Raw genomic sequence first — 20,511 nt, 5'->3', positions numbered from 1 at the left:
CGACGAAATCGCGGAGTGAGCCACGCCTGTTTAAATTTGAACTTTAACAGATGTCAATAGGGTCTAATGTTCTTCGTATGAACTAGTGAACTGGTTTCACAGATTGAAACAATGAAATAGCATTAATAAACTACTTTAGGCCCCATTAACACGAGAGCTTTTTCAACGCGCGTTAAAAAAGCGCTTGAATCCGTCTACACGCTTAATTCGATTTAACGACCAACGTTTAAAGTCGAAAATCTAACAAAGCTTGATAAAAAGCGCCACCGCCATCGTGTGAATGAGCCCCCATTCGCACGAGAGCTTTTTCAACGCGCGTTAAAAAAGCGCTTGAATCTGTCCGCACTCTAAATTCGATTTAACGACCAAGGCTTAAAGTCGAAAATCCAACAACGCTTGATAAAAAGCGCCACCGCTGTCGTCTGAATAAATACACATGTATTCATTTGTGTCATTCAAACGCTTTTGTAACGCGCGTTGTAAAAGAGCCCGTGGGAATGGGGGCTAAATACAATGCATCCATTTGTCATTTAAACGCTTTTTAACGCGCGTTGAAAAAGCTCTCGTGTAAACGGGGCCTTAATATTAATTTGGGATTAAAAAAAAAAACATTCTATGAGTTTTCATTGGTTATATTAACATGTAAAAGTACAAAGTCATTAATCATAACTCATATAAGTCAAAAGGAACAGAAAACACAGTTTATGTCTAATATAGTTCATACATATAACATATATAGCAAAGAACATTAAAAACGGGTACTTTATGGATGAAATGTTCCATGTTTCTTACTATCATGTTAAGCCACACCATTTGCCTCTAAAAAGGAGGCATCTGGCCTTGTCAAAAGCATACAGTTCGTACAGACGTAGTGCATAATTGTTTTCCATCGTATTTTCCCGGAAAAGTTCGTATTTGTCATGCTAATTCAGTCAATGTACTACTTTTTGTACCGAGACCATAGACTAGGAATCCTCTAGACGGAGTTTAGAGCAATTATTTCATGAAACCGATGCTGCCAAACATGCGGGGGACGAGGTGAGCGAGGTCCCGTGCCGTGATTGGTCCGTTCAAAGACACGGACGTCACACGAAGACACTTTCGACTCGAAAATGGAGTAAAACTACCGTATGCGTGGCAGAGGGGGTAGAGCTACTATGCCCAGTCTGGAGGATGTCTTGTCTGTGACCGAGACTGACTGAAATAGTAAGACACGTTCGGACGTGTCCGTGAAAATACAATGGAAAATAATTATGCACTACATCTGTACCCGTTGTCATTGCTACTCGTATTGAGTGTAAGTTCAATGCGTTTTGTGATGTTAATAGCTATTGTGACGGAAAAATCCTTATATACTAGGACAGGAAATATAGTCTGTCATTTAAAAATCTTAAAAACTAGTGGAACATAACGTGAATATTGAGTGTTTCACAGCTCGTCTAAAACCATTTTCAAAATGGCCCAAAAACAAAAGACATGTTCAATGTCCAATACATTATAACACTCATCCTTCAACTAATAGGAGACATGACGGACGACCGAAGCAAACATTTTGGTTGGGAGCTCCTGCTCTATTGCAGCATATGCTCATTATAATGGCAATTTTTTTAAATTGTTGTGACACTATTTTTTGCCCGCCGCTTACAATCTGCCAATTCAATACAATGTGTTGTCAATGCATGTATTGAATACATATTATATCAAAACCTACATATTATACAAAATGTATTAAAGCGATTAAGTGTCAAAATTGACTTGCAAGTAAGTACTAGTAAAACAGCACGGCGCAATCGTTAGAGACGGCTCGACTTATGCAGACTGCTGTTATTTGCTCCAAACTTGCCGATTACATGCTCGAATACCGGCATGCTTCTTTATACCGTACAGCGTACAGACAACCTGTGTAAGTAGGTTTACTGATTGTACCGCCAGGTGAGCCGGTCGCGGCCCGTGGGCCGCACGTAGGGCCGCGAGCGCGTCGCCCGCACCGACCCACTGCTGCTCCTCCTGCTACTAACAGACACCGGTCCACTACGCGTATTCGTGCTCGTACCATTGCCACCACTACTCCGAGAATTCCCGTTACTGCCAGCATTCCCCCCGGAGTTCCCGTTACTTTCAGTGTTCCCGCTACTCCTAGAGTTCCCGTTGCCGCTGCTGGTCCCCGCTGCGTTGCCCCGGGTGCGGGGCTGGTGTCCGCTGCCGCTGCTGCTGCCGGCGGGGGTGGAGGGGGTGGAGGGGGGGCGCGGGGGGAGGCCGCGCTGCAGTTTGGTTTGTTCTCATAAGAATTCCATCTCGCGCTCGATGCCCACGAATTTGAGTTGTTCCGTCGGCCCGTATCTGAAATAGTTGTAATTTTGTAAATTATTAAGATTGTGTTATAAAATACAGATAAGAAAGTCTAGTCATCGTGGCTTTCGACGTTGCCGCATTAAGACAGGCGTGTGTAAACTGTAGCAGACAAAACAAAGAGCGTTTACAATTTAGATCCACAGGCCACCTCAACAACTACCAATATTATTTTTTTAAATTGCTTGGGTACAGTGACGGCCGTCATCTCCATACAATTTCATGTATTGAGATGATAGCTGTCACGGTACCCAAGCTTTTTGAGAAATACTATGGATTAATACATTAGATTAGACAATCGAGCCACACATAAGCGCTCCTATACAAATTTAGTATGGCAGCTAAAGAAGCTAATTTTAAATATAATTTTGAAGTACCATCCACCGATATACTAGTACCGTTAGGAGTGTTGCTGTTTATACCTAAATTCAATTCAATTCAATATCTTTAATGTCAAAAAACACATGTCAAAATATACAATAGGTACACAATAAAATTAAAAATACATAATCCACACAAATTAAAAAGGAATATATACAAATGTCAGAGTATCATAATAATCATTTCAGCCTATAAACGTCCCACTGCTGGGCTCAGGCCTACTCTCATGCGCGAGAGGACTTGGGCTATAGTCCCCACGCTAGCCCAATGCGGATTGGGGACTTCACATACATCTTCGCAAATGTATGCAGGTTTCCTCACGATGTTTTCCTTCGCCGAAAAGCAACTGATAAATATGAAATGATTATGATGATATGTTTGTACCTGTAATCGAAAAAGAGTTCCTCTCCTGGCTGGATGGCGCGCTTGGCGAAGATGCCGATGCGGTGGTCGCCGTTCACCATCATGACCTTGGCGTAGCAGTTGGGGTTGATGGAGTGGTTCGCGAAACGGATCTTGTTGCCTTTACGGGTCGCGTCCACCACGAAATCTAAGAACAAAGTAACATTGTTAACTTGCATAATAGTACATTACGATACAAGTGCGAAAAAGAGGAAATTCGCAACGAGTGGCGATAAACTCCCTTCGGTCGTGTTTTAAGTCGACACAGTTGCGAATACCTATTCGCATATGGTGCATATGTACTGTAAAATAATTTAATTAATCTTTTTTTTATTTGACAAAAGATTCTTAAAGTAACGTAAAAGTCTACCGTGTATATATTTTATGCGATTTTTGGGTCATGCTCATCTTGTAAAAATATTGTAATTGTAATAATTTGACAAAATCGATTGTGATCAACTATTAGGAGTTCCTACAATAATACTTATGAGAAGTAGACCCGGATAGCTAATACTAACGAAAAAAATACATATTTAAGTTCAAGTTGCTTGACATGGTTCTTGTAATCAGCTGAGTGTGTAAGTGTTATGGCGTACGCTGTAAAAGTTACCTTTACACCTTGAAGTAAAGTTTACATTAGCTTGCTTGCACCCGTGGCCTTGGCGTGTGAGTGACCTTTTTGTTTATGACGTAAAGCGTTCAAAGGGTAAATTCATAGTGAAATCCACTTGGATAGCGGAGCTTATCAATATCCTTGAGGGAGGACCATGGCCGCCGGCCTCATGGGACAGTATCTCACCGTTGTTCAGGTTGAACAGGAAGGAGCACATGTACTTGTCGTACACCTTGCCGCGGCGGTCGGCCTCGTCCTGCGAGATCACCTCGCTGCCGTACTCGCTGATGAACTCTTGTGTAAGATGGCCCAAGTGGGAGTGGGACAGTATCTCACCGTTATTCAGGTTGAACAGGAAGGAGCACATGTACTTGTCGTACACCTTGCCGCGGCGGTCGGCCTCGTCCTGCGAGATGACCTCGCCGCAGTACTCGCTGATGAACTCTTGTCTAAGATGACGAGAGTGGGACAGTATCTCACCGTTGTTCAGGTTGAACAGGAAGGAGCACATGTACTTGTCGTACACCTTGCCGCGGCGGTCGGCCTCGTCCTGCGAGATCACCTCGCTGCCGTACTCGCTGATGAACTCTTGTGTAAGATGGCCCAAGTGGGAGTGGGACAGTATCTCACCGTTATTCAGGTTGAACAGGAAGGAGCACATGTACTTGTCGTACACCTTGCCGCGGCGGTCGGCCTCGTCCTGCGAGATGACCTCGAAGCAGTACTCGCTGATGAACTCTTGTCTAAGATGACGAGAGTGGGACAGTATCTCACCGTTGTTCAGGTTGAACAGGAAGGAGCACATGTACTTGTCGTACACCTTGCCGCGGCGGTCGGCCTCGTCCTGCGAGATCACCTCGCCGCAGTACTCGCTGATGAACTCATTCTTGTGCGCGGCCTCTTTGAGGAAGATGCCCCAGCCGGCTACGTCGGATGGCGCTAGAAGTAGGTGCTTGTGAAGGCCACTGGAAAAGAAGTATGTTTTTAAATTTGGTAGGTTTTAAGTATAAAGATATTTTTCTTATGCGGTTTAGATCTATTATGAAATTTACTTGAGGATTGGTTCGATATTTAGCTCAAGTAATGCCAGTAATAGTCAATGTTGGAAGTTACTTACGTTATGATCATTCTAATCCACAAATGATCAAATGAAGTTCTAAATGGGGTAACTACTACAAATTTTTGCTCGTGAGAGTTCGAATTGCCGTGTCTAACCCCGAATGGTCGCTCGCCAAGCGCGATGTCGTTATCGAGCCGTCACAATAATAAACACTAGTCTAGGTAGTTCTCTGAATACTTGTCGTTTGCTCAAAAACTTTGTATAACTTACCGTTGTACGGACACATTACGGCAACGGACCGGTCTATGACACGGTCGGGCTAGCATTTCTTACTTACACTAGTGTTGTATATAACTGACACGGTCGGGCTCGCATTCCGTACACTCTAGTGTTGTATATAACTCACCGTTGTACGGACACGTTGCGGCAACAGACCGGACTGTCCGCCCCACACTGTATGCAGAGGTCGGGATCGCATTCCCGGACGCCGAGGTAGCACGGGCACTGCTTCGTGTTGCACGACGCCTTGCAGCGGCAGCCGGGGAACCGATTCTGACCTGAATAACAGACACATAGAGCTCAATTTCGTTTGAAAAAACGTAAGGAAAATATGAACTAAACTGCTTATACATAGAATTAAATTCCGTCGCTTTAATTTATCTGATTTCAATGACAAATATTCATGGATATTTAATTACACAAACGGGTCTACCGCGATATAATTTCATTGTTTTTATCTTAAATTCCAACGTTTCAGCTGAGTTGCACCAACTATGGTCACGGAAAGACTAAGGTTGTTTAAGGTAAAAACAATGAAATTGTATCGCGGTAGACCCGTTTGTGTAATTAAATATGTGTACAAAACGCGAGAGTTTAAAGTGTTAAATATTCATAGACCTCCCCCATGGACCTCAGCAGTGACTGCTTATGCGCTGCCCTCATATACCGTTTTTGTGTGGATCATCAGCCTAGGATATTGAGGGCTTCTCCGGTTGCGACCTCCGGTTCATGGTCACCACTAAAGCAACTTCTGCCCTAACAGCCATCAGATCTACATCACTACCACTGGCAAGTTTCTAAGGGTGGTATTCCATCTGTCCAATATCACAGAATAAATAATAGTACTAGGTACAGAAGACTCACTCTCTAACTGTTAGAGACGCGTTTTGTTAGAGTCTAACAAAACGCGTCTGTTACGATCAGGACAGATATGGCCGCTAGGTGGCGACAGCGCCACGCGGCTTATGGCTAGCCACCAAAATTGGTGTGGAACGGATGTACTTGTGCCACGCCTGCCAATATCTTGGTCCAATGTGTATTTGCATCTCACATCTTGCTTAATGAGAGAGTGAGACGCAATGCACATTGGATAATGAAAGTAGACAGGTGAAACACCACCCTAAGCTATGTCAAGAAAGAGAACTCACAATCGCTGGAGCATTGGCAGAACTTCTCGCAGAAGTTCTGCGACTGTAGGCAGGGGCACATCGAGTCGCACGGCTGGTTAGGGTGCTCGCACGGAGTGTAGTTGAATCTGAAACATTCAGTTTCGTTATCTTTGACCTGCAAATCCTGTAATAGTTTAGTGCAGGGGTCTTCAAACTTTTTTACCTGAGGGCCATATTGCCCCTCAGAAACATTCGCGCGGGCCACCGTCGGTTTTCGTGCCGGGGGAGGGTGCCTGGTTGCTGCTGTTAGGAACAGTTCCACTCTCAATTATTGCTGAACCCCTGAAACCAGGCTCCCGCGGGCCGGACAGTGGGCACTCGCTTGGGGTGTCGGCGGGCCGGATTGGAACGCGTCGCGGGCCGGATATGGCCCGCGGGCCGGGGTTTAGAGACCCGTGGTTTAGTGGCTTACTTTAAACTAAATTGTATGATGAGTGCTATTGATGTAAAAAAGGTTCGTCCATCCATCCGTTCTTCTAGCCCCGTGTTTATACTTAAATACACATGATGAGCATCATGAGTTGTATCTTATAGTCACTCTACTCACTGTCACACTCACGGACCAGAGACAATGCTTTTTGTTGCAAGGCGGGGTGAGTTCAACTAGTTCTTCTAGCACCGTGATCATACTTACACATGATAAGAGTTGATAATCCTTCTTGAGCTGTATCTTATAGTGCAAGGACCAGAGACGATGCTTCTTCTTCTTGCGAGATGGGGCGAAATCAGTTATCTTTCTTCTAGCCCCGTGTTCATACTTACACATGATGCGAGTTGGAGTCCTTCTTGAGCTGTATCTTGCGGCAATGCACGGACCAGAGACGATGCTTCTTCTTCTTCTTGCGGGGCGGGGTGAGTTCGGCCTCCACTCGGCATTCTTCTTGCCCCGTGTTGATCCAGTATGTGTATACCTGTTGGGTGTGTGAAAGTTAAAAGAATGCCTTTAAGACAACTGGCATGTCAATAATTACGCAAAAATGAACCCTCTCAGTTTGAAATAAAGTCCAAAATCACTGTGGGAAATATGTATATTCAGACACTGTCATAGGTAGGAACTTTAAATGTCAAACATGTTTTCAAGGGATGGGAACTCCACTAACAGTTTTTAGGGTTCCGTACCCAAAAGGTAAAACGGGACCCTATTACTAAGACTTCGCTGTCCGTCCGTCCGTCCGTCTGTCTGTCACCAGGCTGTATCTAACGAACCGTGATAGCTAGACAGTTGAAATTTTCACAGATGATGTATTTCTGTTGCCGCTATAACAACAAATACTAAAAACAGAATAAAATAAAGATTTAAATGGGGCTCCCATACAACAAACGTGATTTTTGACCAAAGTTAAGCAACGTCGGGCGTGGTCAGTACTTGGATAGGTGACCGTTTTTTTTTTAATTTTTTTCCGTTTTTTTTTTCATTATGGTACGGAACCCTTCGTGCGCGAGTCCGACTCGCACTTGCCCGGTTTTTTTTATTTACCCTCCGAGTGGGTGAAAACGGAGACGAGATTTTTAACTTCTACGTGGACAGAGGATAGTTTAATATGTCGCTGCCCACCTACCCGCTACTGGTTTAGCAAAGAAAATTAAAACTCAATTGTAAATGTACAATTTCAACTTTTTTTTATTACACATTTTACAATTACAAATTGTGTGAATGTTTACCTGTTGGCAAGTCTTGGAGAGCATGACCTGCGCGATGGCGCAGTAGTTACAGGCGAACACCTTGTGTAGAGCGCGGAAGAGCGATTGGTCCGAGCCCGTCCACTCGGATTGGATGTCGCCCACTGTCAGACCTGGTGAAATACCCTCGTAAATCATTTCTGACACAGTTTCTAACTTCCGATTGTGCTGCAGTAAATATCATACCAAGTCTAAGTCTATGCAGCGCCGAGCAGGTTGCTCTTACGACCTTCCGTGTTTTGTGCAAGGCTCGGAACCGATTTATTTCTTCATACAAAAAATACCGGAATTATTAGGTTCTTTTTCGTTCTTTGCTTTATTATTTCATTTTTAATGGGACAATCTAATAATACGTAGTTGTTACCTAAATACATGATTCAGTCCTATGTAAAGAGCATAAAATAATTAAAAATATTGGGCTATTTTTGAGTATGATGTGTGCAGCCATATTTTTACACTTGACTGTACGGTAATGGTGTCGGAGAAATAAATCTTTTAGTTATGACCCGTAAAAATTTTGAGGTTAAGTAAGAGGTATGGACTATGGAGTAGTAAGGAAATATAGTATAGCCAAATAGTATAATTAAGACCCTTTTTGCAGGTAAGTAGCACGTGCAGTTTTACTTAACAATAGACTATAGGATTAGCCGTCGGGCTCTATTAGAAACCTACAAACTCTTATATGCTACGCGTAACGTAGACTCACCGAGCGCGTTGTATGCGGGCTCGACGGGCGGGCCGGGCTTGGCGATCGCGCCACTCCACCCGGCCGCGCTGCTGCTGCCTGCGGGGTACCAATTATCGTCAATAAAGGCCACTTGCACCAATCACTGACCCGGGGTTAACCGGTTAAACCTGGAGTTACCTAGGTTGCCAGTACAATTCGACACTGGGTTAATGGTTTAACCGGTTAATCCCGGGTAAGTGGGATGGTGCAAGTGGCCCTAATAAGGTAGATAAGCCCAAAGCTACTTTCACAGTAAACAAAGGCATTTCTCATAACTTTTTTTACTTCGTGAGTTTTCCTACTATAGTTCGTTTTTATTTAGCATTAGAAATATGGTAAACAATCTTGATGTGTCTTTTAATTGAAAAACACGTTTTAAAAATAAGTCACGGCAAATATGTAACAATTATGAATCTATTACGATCATTTATATTCTTCTGCTTTCATAGGTAATAGTTACTGATTTTTAAAAAGCGCTTTTCAATTAAATGACATGTCAAGATCGCTTACCTTCTTTCTAATGCTAAAAAACGAACTATAACAATGACAATGAAAACAAGTTACCCTTCGGAAACCGGTTGCTGTCGTTGCTGTCTTCTGAGGAAGCGTCGTTGGGCGAATCCATCGAGTTGGACTTGCCCTTGTCTTCTTCGCCGGCTGCTTTTTCGCGCGCCAGCTTCTCTCTTATGCCATCCTAGTACAAATAAGTATGTTCAATAAAACCAGTTGAACTAAATAAATACAAATCAATGAAAACAGATCAATTCGACATTCGTACAATTTTGACTATGAATAGCAGAGTTCGGACAATTTATCGCAAAAATAAATATGGTATGATTTTTACAATTTTGGAACTGCAGTTTTTGAGTATAATCTGGAAATTTTATAAAGATAATATGAGTTTAATAAATCTTGTCCTATTTTGAGATATAAATGATTTTTGATGGTTTTGCGATTATTTGTCCGAGCTTTGATGAATAGTTATCCGATTTCACTGCCCTTGAGTAATGAGAAACTCGTAATAATACAATTTCCGAAAGTTTTTACACGAATTTATATTCCTCATTTATATTTCTAGAAACATATCTCTGATTTGTAAAGTACATATTCAACTCCTCTCTATTTACTCAATTAATGTCGAATTTGTGCTTACAAATATGTTATTTTAATTGTATATAAATTATTCAAAAGAAGCGTTGAAATAAAAATAAAATACGTTAAGTAATTTATTGAAAATCTAGCTTACCAACAGCACGTAGCAGCTGGGCCCGCAAGGTTCAGAAAAGGGCTTCAGGTCGGGGCCCTTTCGTTTGTTCAGGTTGGGCCCTGGGTGGCACGCCTGCAAGCCTGTCGCAGTCGAATATACGTTAAAATCTTGTACAAATGAACGTAATTGTGCAAATGCTTAACTGAAAATAAACAGTTTTTTTTCTCGCAGAAATAATATTATGGTTTGTGAATGATGAATGATATTGATTTTATACACTACCGTTAAAAATGAATAACTACGCAGATCGGAATATATATAAACCCGATTTAAAAAATGGATATTCGAAAACAGACATTTCTGAATTCAAAATATCTCGAATATATGTTGTAATGAGTGTTCTGGAAGCTATTTGCTGAATTTACATTAAAAGGGCATAGGTACCTACATAGCGGTATTGCAGTTTGAATAGTTTATTTCCCTTGAAATGGCGGCTACGGAACCCCACACTGAACATGGCCTCACTCTAGACTGGCTTTAAATCATATTCTGATTGAATTTATCTTTTATTTTCATCCCCAATTTGTTATTGGTCATACTTATGTGTTTTTGGTATTTTTTTGATTATTTGTTTTATACAAGGAATAGGTAGTAAATAGTAATAAAACATAGTGATATTTAAAAAATATAAAGTACCAATCTAATAGAATATAAACAATAAGTAGCTACATAATATATTTTTTTATTATTGATAAAACGTGCAAATAGCTATAGGTAGGTACTAACAGCTATACTAAATACCCAAGATCTGAATAGCTACTTATGATATGATAAATGATAATAGATGAAGTGAAATATTGTTATGATGTAATATAAACAGATGGCGGCACAATCTTGACGTCTTTCGGAAAGATTGGCCTAATATTGCCATAGAACGAGACGCGTGGAAGAAAGAAAGGGAGGCCTTTGCCCAGCAAAGGTTTTGGGACACAACAGGCTAACAAATAAATAGTTTAAACCATGCCAACATATAAATAAATGTTATTAAATTGCACAACGGGTCTTAATCGCGAATTTAAGTTTTGAGATTTTATTTGTGCAATTTAATAATGTTAAAAAATCGTGAAAGTTTAAATCAGTGTTTTATAAATAAGTAAATGAAATGAATATATATAAAATATAGGTGATATATGTGAATAAATATTAACAGTTATGTAAGCCATAGGCATAAAGATATATTAAAGAATGAAAACGTCTAAGTACAAGTTTAAATTCGTACCTTTGTTGCAAAGAGCTATAAAATGGGACATTATATTTAAAGATTCTGCAAGATATCACTATGTTGCTCTTATATTTACAACTTGTGCTAGACTTGTTTTCAGAAGTCTGGCTAACGAATGTTGAACAAATCAAATTTCGAGGCTGGTCCCATTTTTAACCTTTTCGACGCTGTGTCAAACTCAAAAGCTGTCACTCGGACGCCACGTCACCGAAGTGTCAAAATTGAAATTGAACTTTATGCATATGCACGTAGGTCTATGTTGCTCTGTGGTCTGTGACCGATTAATCCGTCTTTGGCGTTGGACCTGCGGTGCGGATATATCGGTCATTGGCGTCCAAAAGGTTAAGTCCGTGTATAACCATTTGAAAACCCATTTAATTGTTATCGTATTCTAGCGTGACAATTTCTAAATTCAATCTGGTTATCTAATAAATGTAACGGCATTTATGAGTGGTGGGGCACATATATAATAAATTACAGCAAATATACCGAATTTCAACCCTACATATGAAGAAGTTAAGTATAGATGGTCAAGCAAACTTGCCAGTAGAAAAAGACGCGAAATTCAAATTTTCTATGAGTCGATATCCCTTCGCGCCTACATTTTTCAAATTTGCCGCCTTTTTCTACTGACAAGATCTGCTTGACCAAGTATAAATCCGTATAAAACCAATCTGTAGAAAAATTGACCAACACTATTGCCACATAATTGAATTTTATTTGTTCAACATACTTTGCTTTAGAGCGCCACAGACATTGCAACAAATCGAACGAGATTTTCAAAACATTTCCGGCTAAGTAGGTGCAAGTGCAACCAATTCTATCAATTGATGCTGTAATGTGTCGAAAATCGCATGCGATTTGTGGCAAAGTGAGTGGCGCCCTTATGTCTGGTAATGAGAATGCATGACGTGTGAGCGCGGCCTTACCTGCCGGCTGGGCTCCTGCCGCAAACAGAAACACAACGTCAGCGACCATTCCACTATGTATACTTCACTAGCTATACCTAGTATAGAGATAACTCAGATGATTTTTTCGGGCACGGGCCCTAATTTTTTGAACAAAAGGTATCGTTTCCTTTATGCAGTGGTTACACTGCTGACTGCTAATCTTCTTCTTCTTTGTCGTCACACTCTTGTCAGAGTGGTCGTGGTCGTCATATCAGGGCCGGTGGCAAGCTTCACAATCCGTCGCCATTCCTCCCGTACTTGTACATTCATGGAGTGGTTCATTGACTGCTAATAGCCCCGACATAAGTAACGGGAACAAGCCCGTTTAAATAAATTAAAAAGCAAACTTACCATTCTATTTATATGGTTCAAATTCATGAAACGGTTCATTCGGAGATAACACGTTTTGTTATCACCAAAGAAAATACCACCCCTGATTGTTCTCTGAATGAGCTGTCACTTTAACATAAATTTGAACCTTAATACTATTACGATAGTTGCTTTTTTAAACGACATGGTTGCTTTGGCACGTGCTGAAGACCGCTCTTAAAAGAAACAAAGGCTTTTGTTTAACAGATTAGGGCCAGAGTTCGAAAAATCATTTGAGAAAATTTATACTATAAAGTACCACTTTACTGAGACGCTTTGTGAAAGTACGCGGCACTGAACATGTGATATAGTCTCGTAAGGCTCAATATACATATTATGATAGATAGATAAAACGTTTATTTGGATGCTGCAAAAACACACAATTTAAAATAGGTGCATTACAAACAGAACAAAACTAAAATATGTACAGAGTTTAATTAACAATAAAAAATACTTAAACTCGAAAAGATGGGTTTACTTGCTGTACTCTGTGTGCATTGCAGCAAAAACAAAAGGGTTCCGACTCAGCTATACGCTTCGCTCTTTTGAGCAAAGCACTGATATTCTTTGCAATCTAATTAGAATCTTTCATAAACCAAATAAAAAAGCATGTCTTTTGTTTTTTAAAACAAACGAAATCCATCCCAATTTACGTAAAACCCTTAGATGAAAAACTTTATCTGACCGAGTTAATATGGTTATTTTATAATTATTATAGGATTTAGAACCAGTCAGTTTCTCGCTAACAACATATAGCATTCAATTCTATTCCAACTCGCACACTAAGCCCAAAACGTCTCAGTTCAAGAGCAAACCTTCAAGATAGGAGAAAAAATGCTAGTGACTATTTTTTGTTACATAAATGTCGCTCCGAAAGCCGTTAGGTGCTAATAAAATATTGGTTACAATAAGGTATTTTTTCACCTAATCTTGACAGTAATAATATTATATTTATAATTAATTATTAGTATAAGTACACACACTCGAAATATCTAAACCATAATACATATACCTTTAATAAACTGTGACATACACACTCACACAATTGCAGTAAACTGCGCTTTTACAAGTGTAATAAAGATACTTAAATGATACACAAAGTACAATAAAATAATTATAGTATCGTAAATACTTTAAACATAAACCCGTCTATTTTTCTCAAAAATCGTCTGGTTAGGGTGGTATTCCACCTGTCCCAATTTCTTTGTCCAATGTCATTGCGTCTCACTCTCTCAATAAGCAAAATGTGAGACGCAATACACATTTACCACCCTGACTTATATTTGCGAATGGACTAAGGCACTTCACAAATATAACAAGGTGTACCATAAATGGAACAGCGTTCCATAATCCGACCAAGGCGTTTCATAAACGGTACGAGGCGTTCCTCAAATCAACAAGGGAAAATCATTTTTTTCTTAGACTTAATTTACCTTATACGGAGTTATATATATCTTTGGTGGTGGTAAAAATCTTGTTGATTTAAAGGGGCTTACAGATTACCAGTTCGCCGGACGATATCAGCCTGTCAGTTGTTCGGAGCTATCACCTTTTGCGCTTCACTGACAGACTATATATATATAACTCCGTATTAGATAAATTAAGTCTAAGAAAAAATCGTGCCTACGAAAATGAAGAAAAATTTATGCTCGAAAAGATGGCGCCATACCTTTGGCCTATACTCGGGTAGATGGCGACACCGTTTGATATTTAACAATTTTAGCACATATCAGTGGAAGATCAAGGATCAAAGTCAAATGGCGTTCTAAAAGTTTTAATCCTGTGTCGAAAGATGGTAGTAAATTGACTGTGACTACAAAATTTACTTTGTCAATACGCCTCTATACCACAGAATAAATAATAGTACTACCGTACAGAAAGGACACTTCCTACAAAACCGAAGTTTGACTGCGATTCAGGGACGAATCATGCTATCCCTTTCTAATGTGTAGCCTATCCCTTTCGGCTATTTAGGGTTGTCAAAATGCAAGTCATTATCTTATCTGTGGATTCTGTGGTCCCGCAAAGGGATGTCAAGTTGTGCCTACCCTAATAACGCTCGGAGCAATGCTGAGCCGAACGGAGCCGAGAATGCTCGAAAGGAGGAGTGTCGCCCCACTGTCTATACTAAATTCTCTTTGTCACCACTTAGGTCGATACTCACGGTGCAAAAAGCAGTCGTATTTAAAGCAGCGCCGGCAGAACAGAGTGTGGAAGGAGTGCATGGTCTGGTCTCTGGCGACGCTCTCGGCGAGCGGCCCGTCGATGTTGGGCGTGCACTCGGGCGGCAGCGCGTCCGGGTCGCTGCGGGATGTTAGCTCGATGTATCTGGAATTAATAACACTGATTTAATAATTCAGCCTATATACGTCCCACTGCTGGGCACAGGCCTCCTCTCATTCGCGAGAGGGCTTCGGCTATAGTCCCCACGCTAGCCCAATGCGGATTGCGGACTTCACATATACCTTTGAATTTCTTCGCAGATGTATGCAGGTTCCAGGTTTCCTCACGATGTTTCCCTTCACCGGAAAGCTAGTGGTAAATATCAAAAACTCATTGGTACGAGCCAGGATTTGAGCCCGCGACCTCCGGATTGAAAGTCGGACGTCACTCGGCCACCACCGCTTTTTTTACAATAATAACAGTACTGTCACAGTGTAAAAAGTAACAGTGGACTGACGCCTTTGATGTTTGGGTAAATGCCGACACCGCACAAGAACACAGTCGGGTTGTCACAGTTTTTACACAACTGTCCAAGACTAACACTTGACTTACTATAAGACACGTTAGCCCTGTAAGTAGTACCGAGCTACAAACAATGGCGATGTATGCAGCTCGGGTGCGCGACCCTCCCCTCGCCCCTCGCATCCCGCACGATTGCACGGTCTAGACGGCTTCGTCGAATGACAGGATTGTTTTATAGACTGTGGTATTATAGAGGTTAGATTGGATACAATCTTCTTCATTACGGCTGTACGTGAGATACGGTCGATACATTTGTATCTCACTTCTACGTATTGCTGCGTCCCGGTCGTCAGTTACAAAATTAAGTTAGGTGTAGAAAGCACTTTAGTATTCTATAAAATAATAGTATAATTCCAAAACTTGTCCACTTGTAAAGTTGTAATTGTTCAACACTTGCAACGAGATACCATAGCAAATGAAGTAAACTCACTTCTCCCGGAGCTCCTGCGGCGTGCCCTTGTCGGGGAACTGCGAGGAGATGGCCTGGAAGATGGTAAAGATGGGGAACTGCTTCTTCAAGTCCGGTCCTTTGTCTGACTCCATAAAATACCATAATAAATGAAGTATACTGACTTCTCCCGGAGCTCCTGCGGCGTGCCCTTGTCTGGGAACTGCGAGGAGATGGCCTGGAAGATGATGAAGATGGGGAACTGCTTCTCCAAGTCCGCTCCTTCTTTGTCCTTCTCCTTTTCTTTGTCTTTCTCCTTTTCTTTATCTTTGTCCTTTTCTTTTTCTTTGTCCTTTTCTTTTTCTTTGTCCTTTTCTTTTTCCTTGTCTTTTAGCTCTTTGTTTGATTCTTTCTGTTCGATAAGTGAAAATGTGAGGATAAGTGAAACAATCTCAGACAGAGTTTTTAAATGTATTACATAGAGGGTGGTATTCTATCTGTCCAATATCATTGCGTCTCACTCTCTCATTTCATTAAGCAAAATGTGTCTTACATTATATTATTAAGCTTAGAATAAATTTAAAAGTGGAAAAATTACTGTCTTGGGTGAGACTTGAACTCACAGCCTCTGGATCGATACTCCAGCGCTTTGCCATCTGAGCCACCAAGACCTCATCCATAGCCAGCAAATCTTTCCACCATATTATAGGTCAAGGGGACCTTAGCGACATCTACCGTAAGAGTGTTACACTTCTTAACCTACCTAGGCTACCAAATGGCGGCTTAAATTTATTCTAAGCTTAATAGCATCGTTCGCAGACGTTTCTGCTTGTTAAAAATTAAAATTATATTATTACACAAAATACACATTGGACAAAGAAATTGGACAGGTGGAAAACCACCCGGAAATAGCTATAAAAATGGGTACATTGAGATAGAATCAAGACGAATTAATTTAGTTACCAACAAAAACAAAATAACACATTAATAGAAGCAATAGCTTCTGTGCAAAAGTTGTGACAAGTTTTAACGATGTGTTTTGGACCTATGTTTGTGATTTTTTTTCTATCGAGCGAAAGTTGTTTATTCAGGTTTCGATTCGATTGAATTACTAGAGAAAGGCCTCAAGATTCATACTTTTTGACAACCGTATTGTGATCTAAAGTGTCATTTTATGGAACTTGCTAACTATGTAAACAAAAGTCACTAGTAAATTCATATTGGTTAACGCCTCGTCTTTGCTCAGGAATCTTCGGGAGCCGTCGCCGACGCAATGCATGGTGCGGGGCGCGGAGTAGTGGGGCCGGCAGCGGCCATTCTCTCAGCAATCTTGCGACGGACGGTCGTGCCCGTCCGCTTACAGTGATATTTTAACATCTACCTATGTATCACCAAAGTTGATTATTATACGTGCAAGTATTGGACTACGAGTGTCATTTAACTCACCTCATCTACGACCCCAAGATCTTCTCGTCCACCCCTACATGCGTGGACAATATTTTTTGACACTTTCAATATGGCGATTTGTTTTTACATAGTTAGCAAGTTCCATAAAATGACATTCTTATTCTTATTCATTCTTATTCATTTATTCATAAAACAATTTTACATTGTGTTTGAATTATGTTATAAATAACTTAAAACTAGACACTTTAAAAGCGCTACGATTTTTCAAAAACCCGCTGGCCTAACCCACTGCACATACCTCGCGTCGCTCGTCGGCCACTTCGTCACGCGTCTGATAGGTCATGAGCGCGTGTACCAGCTCCACAAACAACTGGTCGTCGATGAAACCGCCTTCCTTGTCGCCTGTGGAAGAATGTATGTTAATTTGACATAAACAAGTCAGAATACGCGAATATCGGCCATAGATTAAAATTTCTCTTTGACTTTGAATTTTTACCTTTGTTTTTAAAGAAAGCTTTTACACTCGAGGACTCGAGGATCACACATCATGAACAAATTAAAAATCTTAAAATGGATGTGTGAAAAAAGCTTACGAATTATATTAAATTGCGCTTGTGGATTGCGGTATGCAAAGTTGCATCCCATCTAAATCTGGTTTTGTTGAGCCATATTTACTCATCCTCCAACTCAACTCTATTGCCAGACCAGCTTACACTATGGATTCATGGACTAAAATGGTGTAAATGTACCTTACATGAAAGAAACCGGCCAAGTGCGAGTCGGACTCGCGCACAAAGGGTTCCTAACCATAACCCACTTAAGTATTTATTTTATTTTGTTTTTAGTATTTGTTGGTATAGCGGCAACAGAAATAGGTACATATCACGGTTCATAAGTTATAGCCTGGTGACAGACAGACGGACGGACAGAAGAGTCTTAGTACCCTTTGGGGTAAAAACGGGACCCTATTATCTTATCCCGTTATTACCCTAAAAAGTAGATTAAACAGATTTTATCAAGGGCGTCGCCAGCTGATGGACTAGGGGGCAGTTGCAGAGGAGGGGGGGGGGGGAAGGGGGGAGGGAATTTAGGGCATTTTATTTTGTTTCTTTTATACCGGTAACCAATAGTAATTATGTATGTAATTAATTATCTAATTATGTACTGTCAGATTCATCAATGAATTGTATGAAATCTGAAAAGCATGAATGTGTGAGAGCGAGGCTTTTGTGAATCCTAACTGTTATAAGCCATAGCCAATAGTCTTTTTGGTTTAATTTACCTTACAAACCATGGAGAGGAAGCATTTGTGCACCAAATACCATTGTGTATTATGTAGTTTTTGGACAAAGAAGGTTGTATTCTTTTTATTTTCTATATTGCAATTAGTAATTTACATTTAAAGGTTTTAATAACTAACAAAAACTGAATTTGTTTGCTAACAGGTCAGAAAAGAGAACCAAATTTAATTGAGATTTAAAACTTCAAGGTAATTTTTGAAGTTGAGGGGTAAAAGACCCTCCTGTTGTTGTTGTGAGGTGCTCCTGTTGAAATATTTAATTAACTAGTTAATGCACTGATTGCTTAGAGCATATAGTAATGGCATAAAGGAGTAGGCTTTCAGTAACTTACCCCTCTGTCAAAAACTTTGCACAATGTGCAAAAAATAGAATAGAATAGATTTATTCGTAAGCACAAACAATCGGAACAGTACATAGTATAAAAGAAAACACAAAATAAGATTAAAGTGCCACGAAATGGCCCCATCTCAGCATGTTGCTGGTGGCTTCCAGCGCTGATCTTCCGATGAGACCAAAATCGTATCAAGACATTTCCAAGTGTGATATTTTTGTGTGCAACTAAATGTGAATGTTATAATTTTTATTCTAATGTGCATGTGTCACTTCGTGTTTCGACACAGATGTTTTTGCATGTGTGCGCTGTAATCTTTTGTATGTCTTACATCTTCAACTCCCCGCAAAATGGCAGACATTTTTATACGCAAATACGACATATAAAGCTACTCCAGTTCTATGCTCTAAGCCTGATTGTGATATAGTCACTTTGTCCACAAAAAATAATATAATGGAGTAAGCCAATGTACCATGCACTTTCCCGTCGTAGTTCTTAATGAGCTCCTCGATGAAAGTACCGTCCTGGTCCAGGACCTCGTCGCCCATGTATGGGATGTTGTGCAGAACAGTCTCGTCTTCCACCATGAAGTTCTTCTGCGTCGGAGCCCATGTGTACATTGTGGGGATCGGGTTGACCGAGTTGATTATGTGGATCGGTACTTGCTGGGTTGTGACGATGCCAGAAGCTGTAATTTTAAGATAAATAAATTATTATTAACCCTTGCATAATTTTTTTTATTATTTGCAAAGCAAGCAGGCAGTTGAAATAAATGATAATGCATGTATCCAATTTGCATTGTGCTTATCTAATTTATTCTTCATTGACATGTTTTACAATAATTGGATCTAAATTCTTAAGTGTTTGAACAACCACAAGAAAACTTATGTAATATTGATATAAGGTCTACAAATAGTATATTTAGTTTTAATTGCTTTTCAATGTACAGCATAAAATATTTTGAGTAATAATTAAATTTTGTATTTTTTATTTCTCAATAACAATGACTGTCAATGACAATTAAGCAAAGACCTGCTGCTGAATGTACAATCATATTATACTTCAAACCAAGTACATACTACTCACCATCAGTGCAGGTTGCTTCAGCCTTCTTCATGAGCCCCTCATGGCTCGGACTTGGCGCCGGTGGAGGCCAGAACGGTCGCCGCCCGCGCTCCGCTAACTCTGCATCGCGCGTTTCCAGAGCCTCCGACATTAAACGTAAGTTTCTCGCCCATGCTACCTTCACTTCATCCGCTCTTTTGAATCGCTAAAATCAACCATTTTAATATGCAAAATGTTAAAAACTATATTCCACAGCAAGTAATTTGTTTGATAAAGAATATCAACTAAATCAAAACAAAGGTTAATGTACTTGCCTTCACTTGGCGGAGACGCATATATTCGGACTTCACGCGTTTCTTCCATTCTGCTGAAACCTTCGATTTGCTCATTGCGGGTTGAAATAGTAATTATTCACTCATGAGGCTAACACACTGCAGGAATTAAACAAGATAATATCTGCAAAATTGAGCGTCCAACCGGTAAAAAACACTAAAAACGAGCGAGCGGGTACGAAGCTTGAAGCATAGCATACGGGGTAAAAGTGACAGTGACAGAAGAGATGAATGTTTGTCTATAGCCACAGAATAATTAATAGTACTACCGTACAGAAAGGAAACTTCCTACAAAAACGAAGTTTGACAGCGGTTCAGGGTCGAATCATGCTGGCCCTTTCTAATATATGGCACTATCCCTTTCGGCTATTTAGGGTTGTCAAAAATAAAGTGAATATCTTATCTGTGGTCGTGCACGCAAAAGGAAGTCAAGTGGTGCCAACCCTAATAATTGCTCGGAGCAATGCTGAGCCG

At 40.5% G+C, this 20,511-nt stretch overlaps 2 protein-coding genes across 4 annotated transcripts in view; both read right to left on the bottom strand.

Moving 5' to 3' along the window:
* Positions 1-20,511, bottom strand: part of LOC134795346 (aprataxin and PNK-like factor) — a 122,182-nt gene that overhangs the window by 83,124 nt on the left and 18,547 nt on the right. The gene's annotated exons all lie outside the window — the stretch shown is intronic.
* LOC134795341 (histone-lysine N-methyltransferase E(z)) lies at positions 1,691-20,224 on the bottom strand. Its single transcript, XM_063767161.1, has 16 exons — positions 20,020-20,224; positions 19,727-19,910; positions 19,113-19,328; positions 17,307-17,410; positions 15,787-16,013; positions 14,633-14,796; positions 9,907-10,007; positions 9,225-9,354; positions 8,640-8,717; positions 7,916-8,046; positions 7,016-7,164; positions 6,233-6,339; positions 5,212-5,362; positions 4,520-4,710; positions 3,115-3,280; positions 1,691-2,340 (listed from the first exon to the last, which is right to left on the bottom strand). Exons 1-16 carry the CDS (start codon positions 20,092-20,094, stop codon positions 2,280-2,282), a joined length of 2,235 nt encoding a protein of 744 aa, XP_063623231.1. The 5' UTR covers positions 20,095-20,224; the 3' UTR covers positions 1,691-2,279.

Source organism: Cydia splendana, chromosome 12, assembly GCF_910591565.1.
Source record: "Cydia splendana chromosome 12, ilCydSple1.2, whole genome shotgun sequence".
Classification (NCBI taxonomy): Eukaryota; Metazoa; Arthropoda; class Insecta; order Lepidoptera; family Tortricidae; genus Cydia; species Cydia splendana.
The sequence above is the reverse complement of the archived record's forward strand: the minus strand, read 5'-3'. Positions and strand labels throughout refer to the sequence as shown.

Excerpts from the sequence above, each read along its gene's own strand:
- LOC134795341 (XM_063767161.1), bottom strand. The coding sequence starts at position 20,094 with ATGAGCAAATCGAAGGTTTCAGCAGAATGGAAGAAACGCGTGAAGTCC. Across the intron at positions 19,911-20,019 it reads TGCGTCTCCGCCAAGTGAAG|CGATTCAAAAGAGCGGATGA; the intron begins GCAAGTACATTA and ends GGTTGATTTTAG. Across the intron at positions 16,014-17,306 it reads TGGCCGACGAGCGACGCGAG|AAAGAATCAAACAAAGAGCT; the intron begins GTATGTGCAGTG and ends CTTATCGAACAG.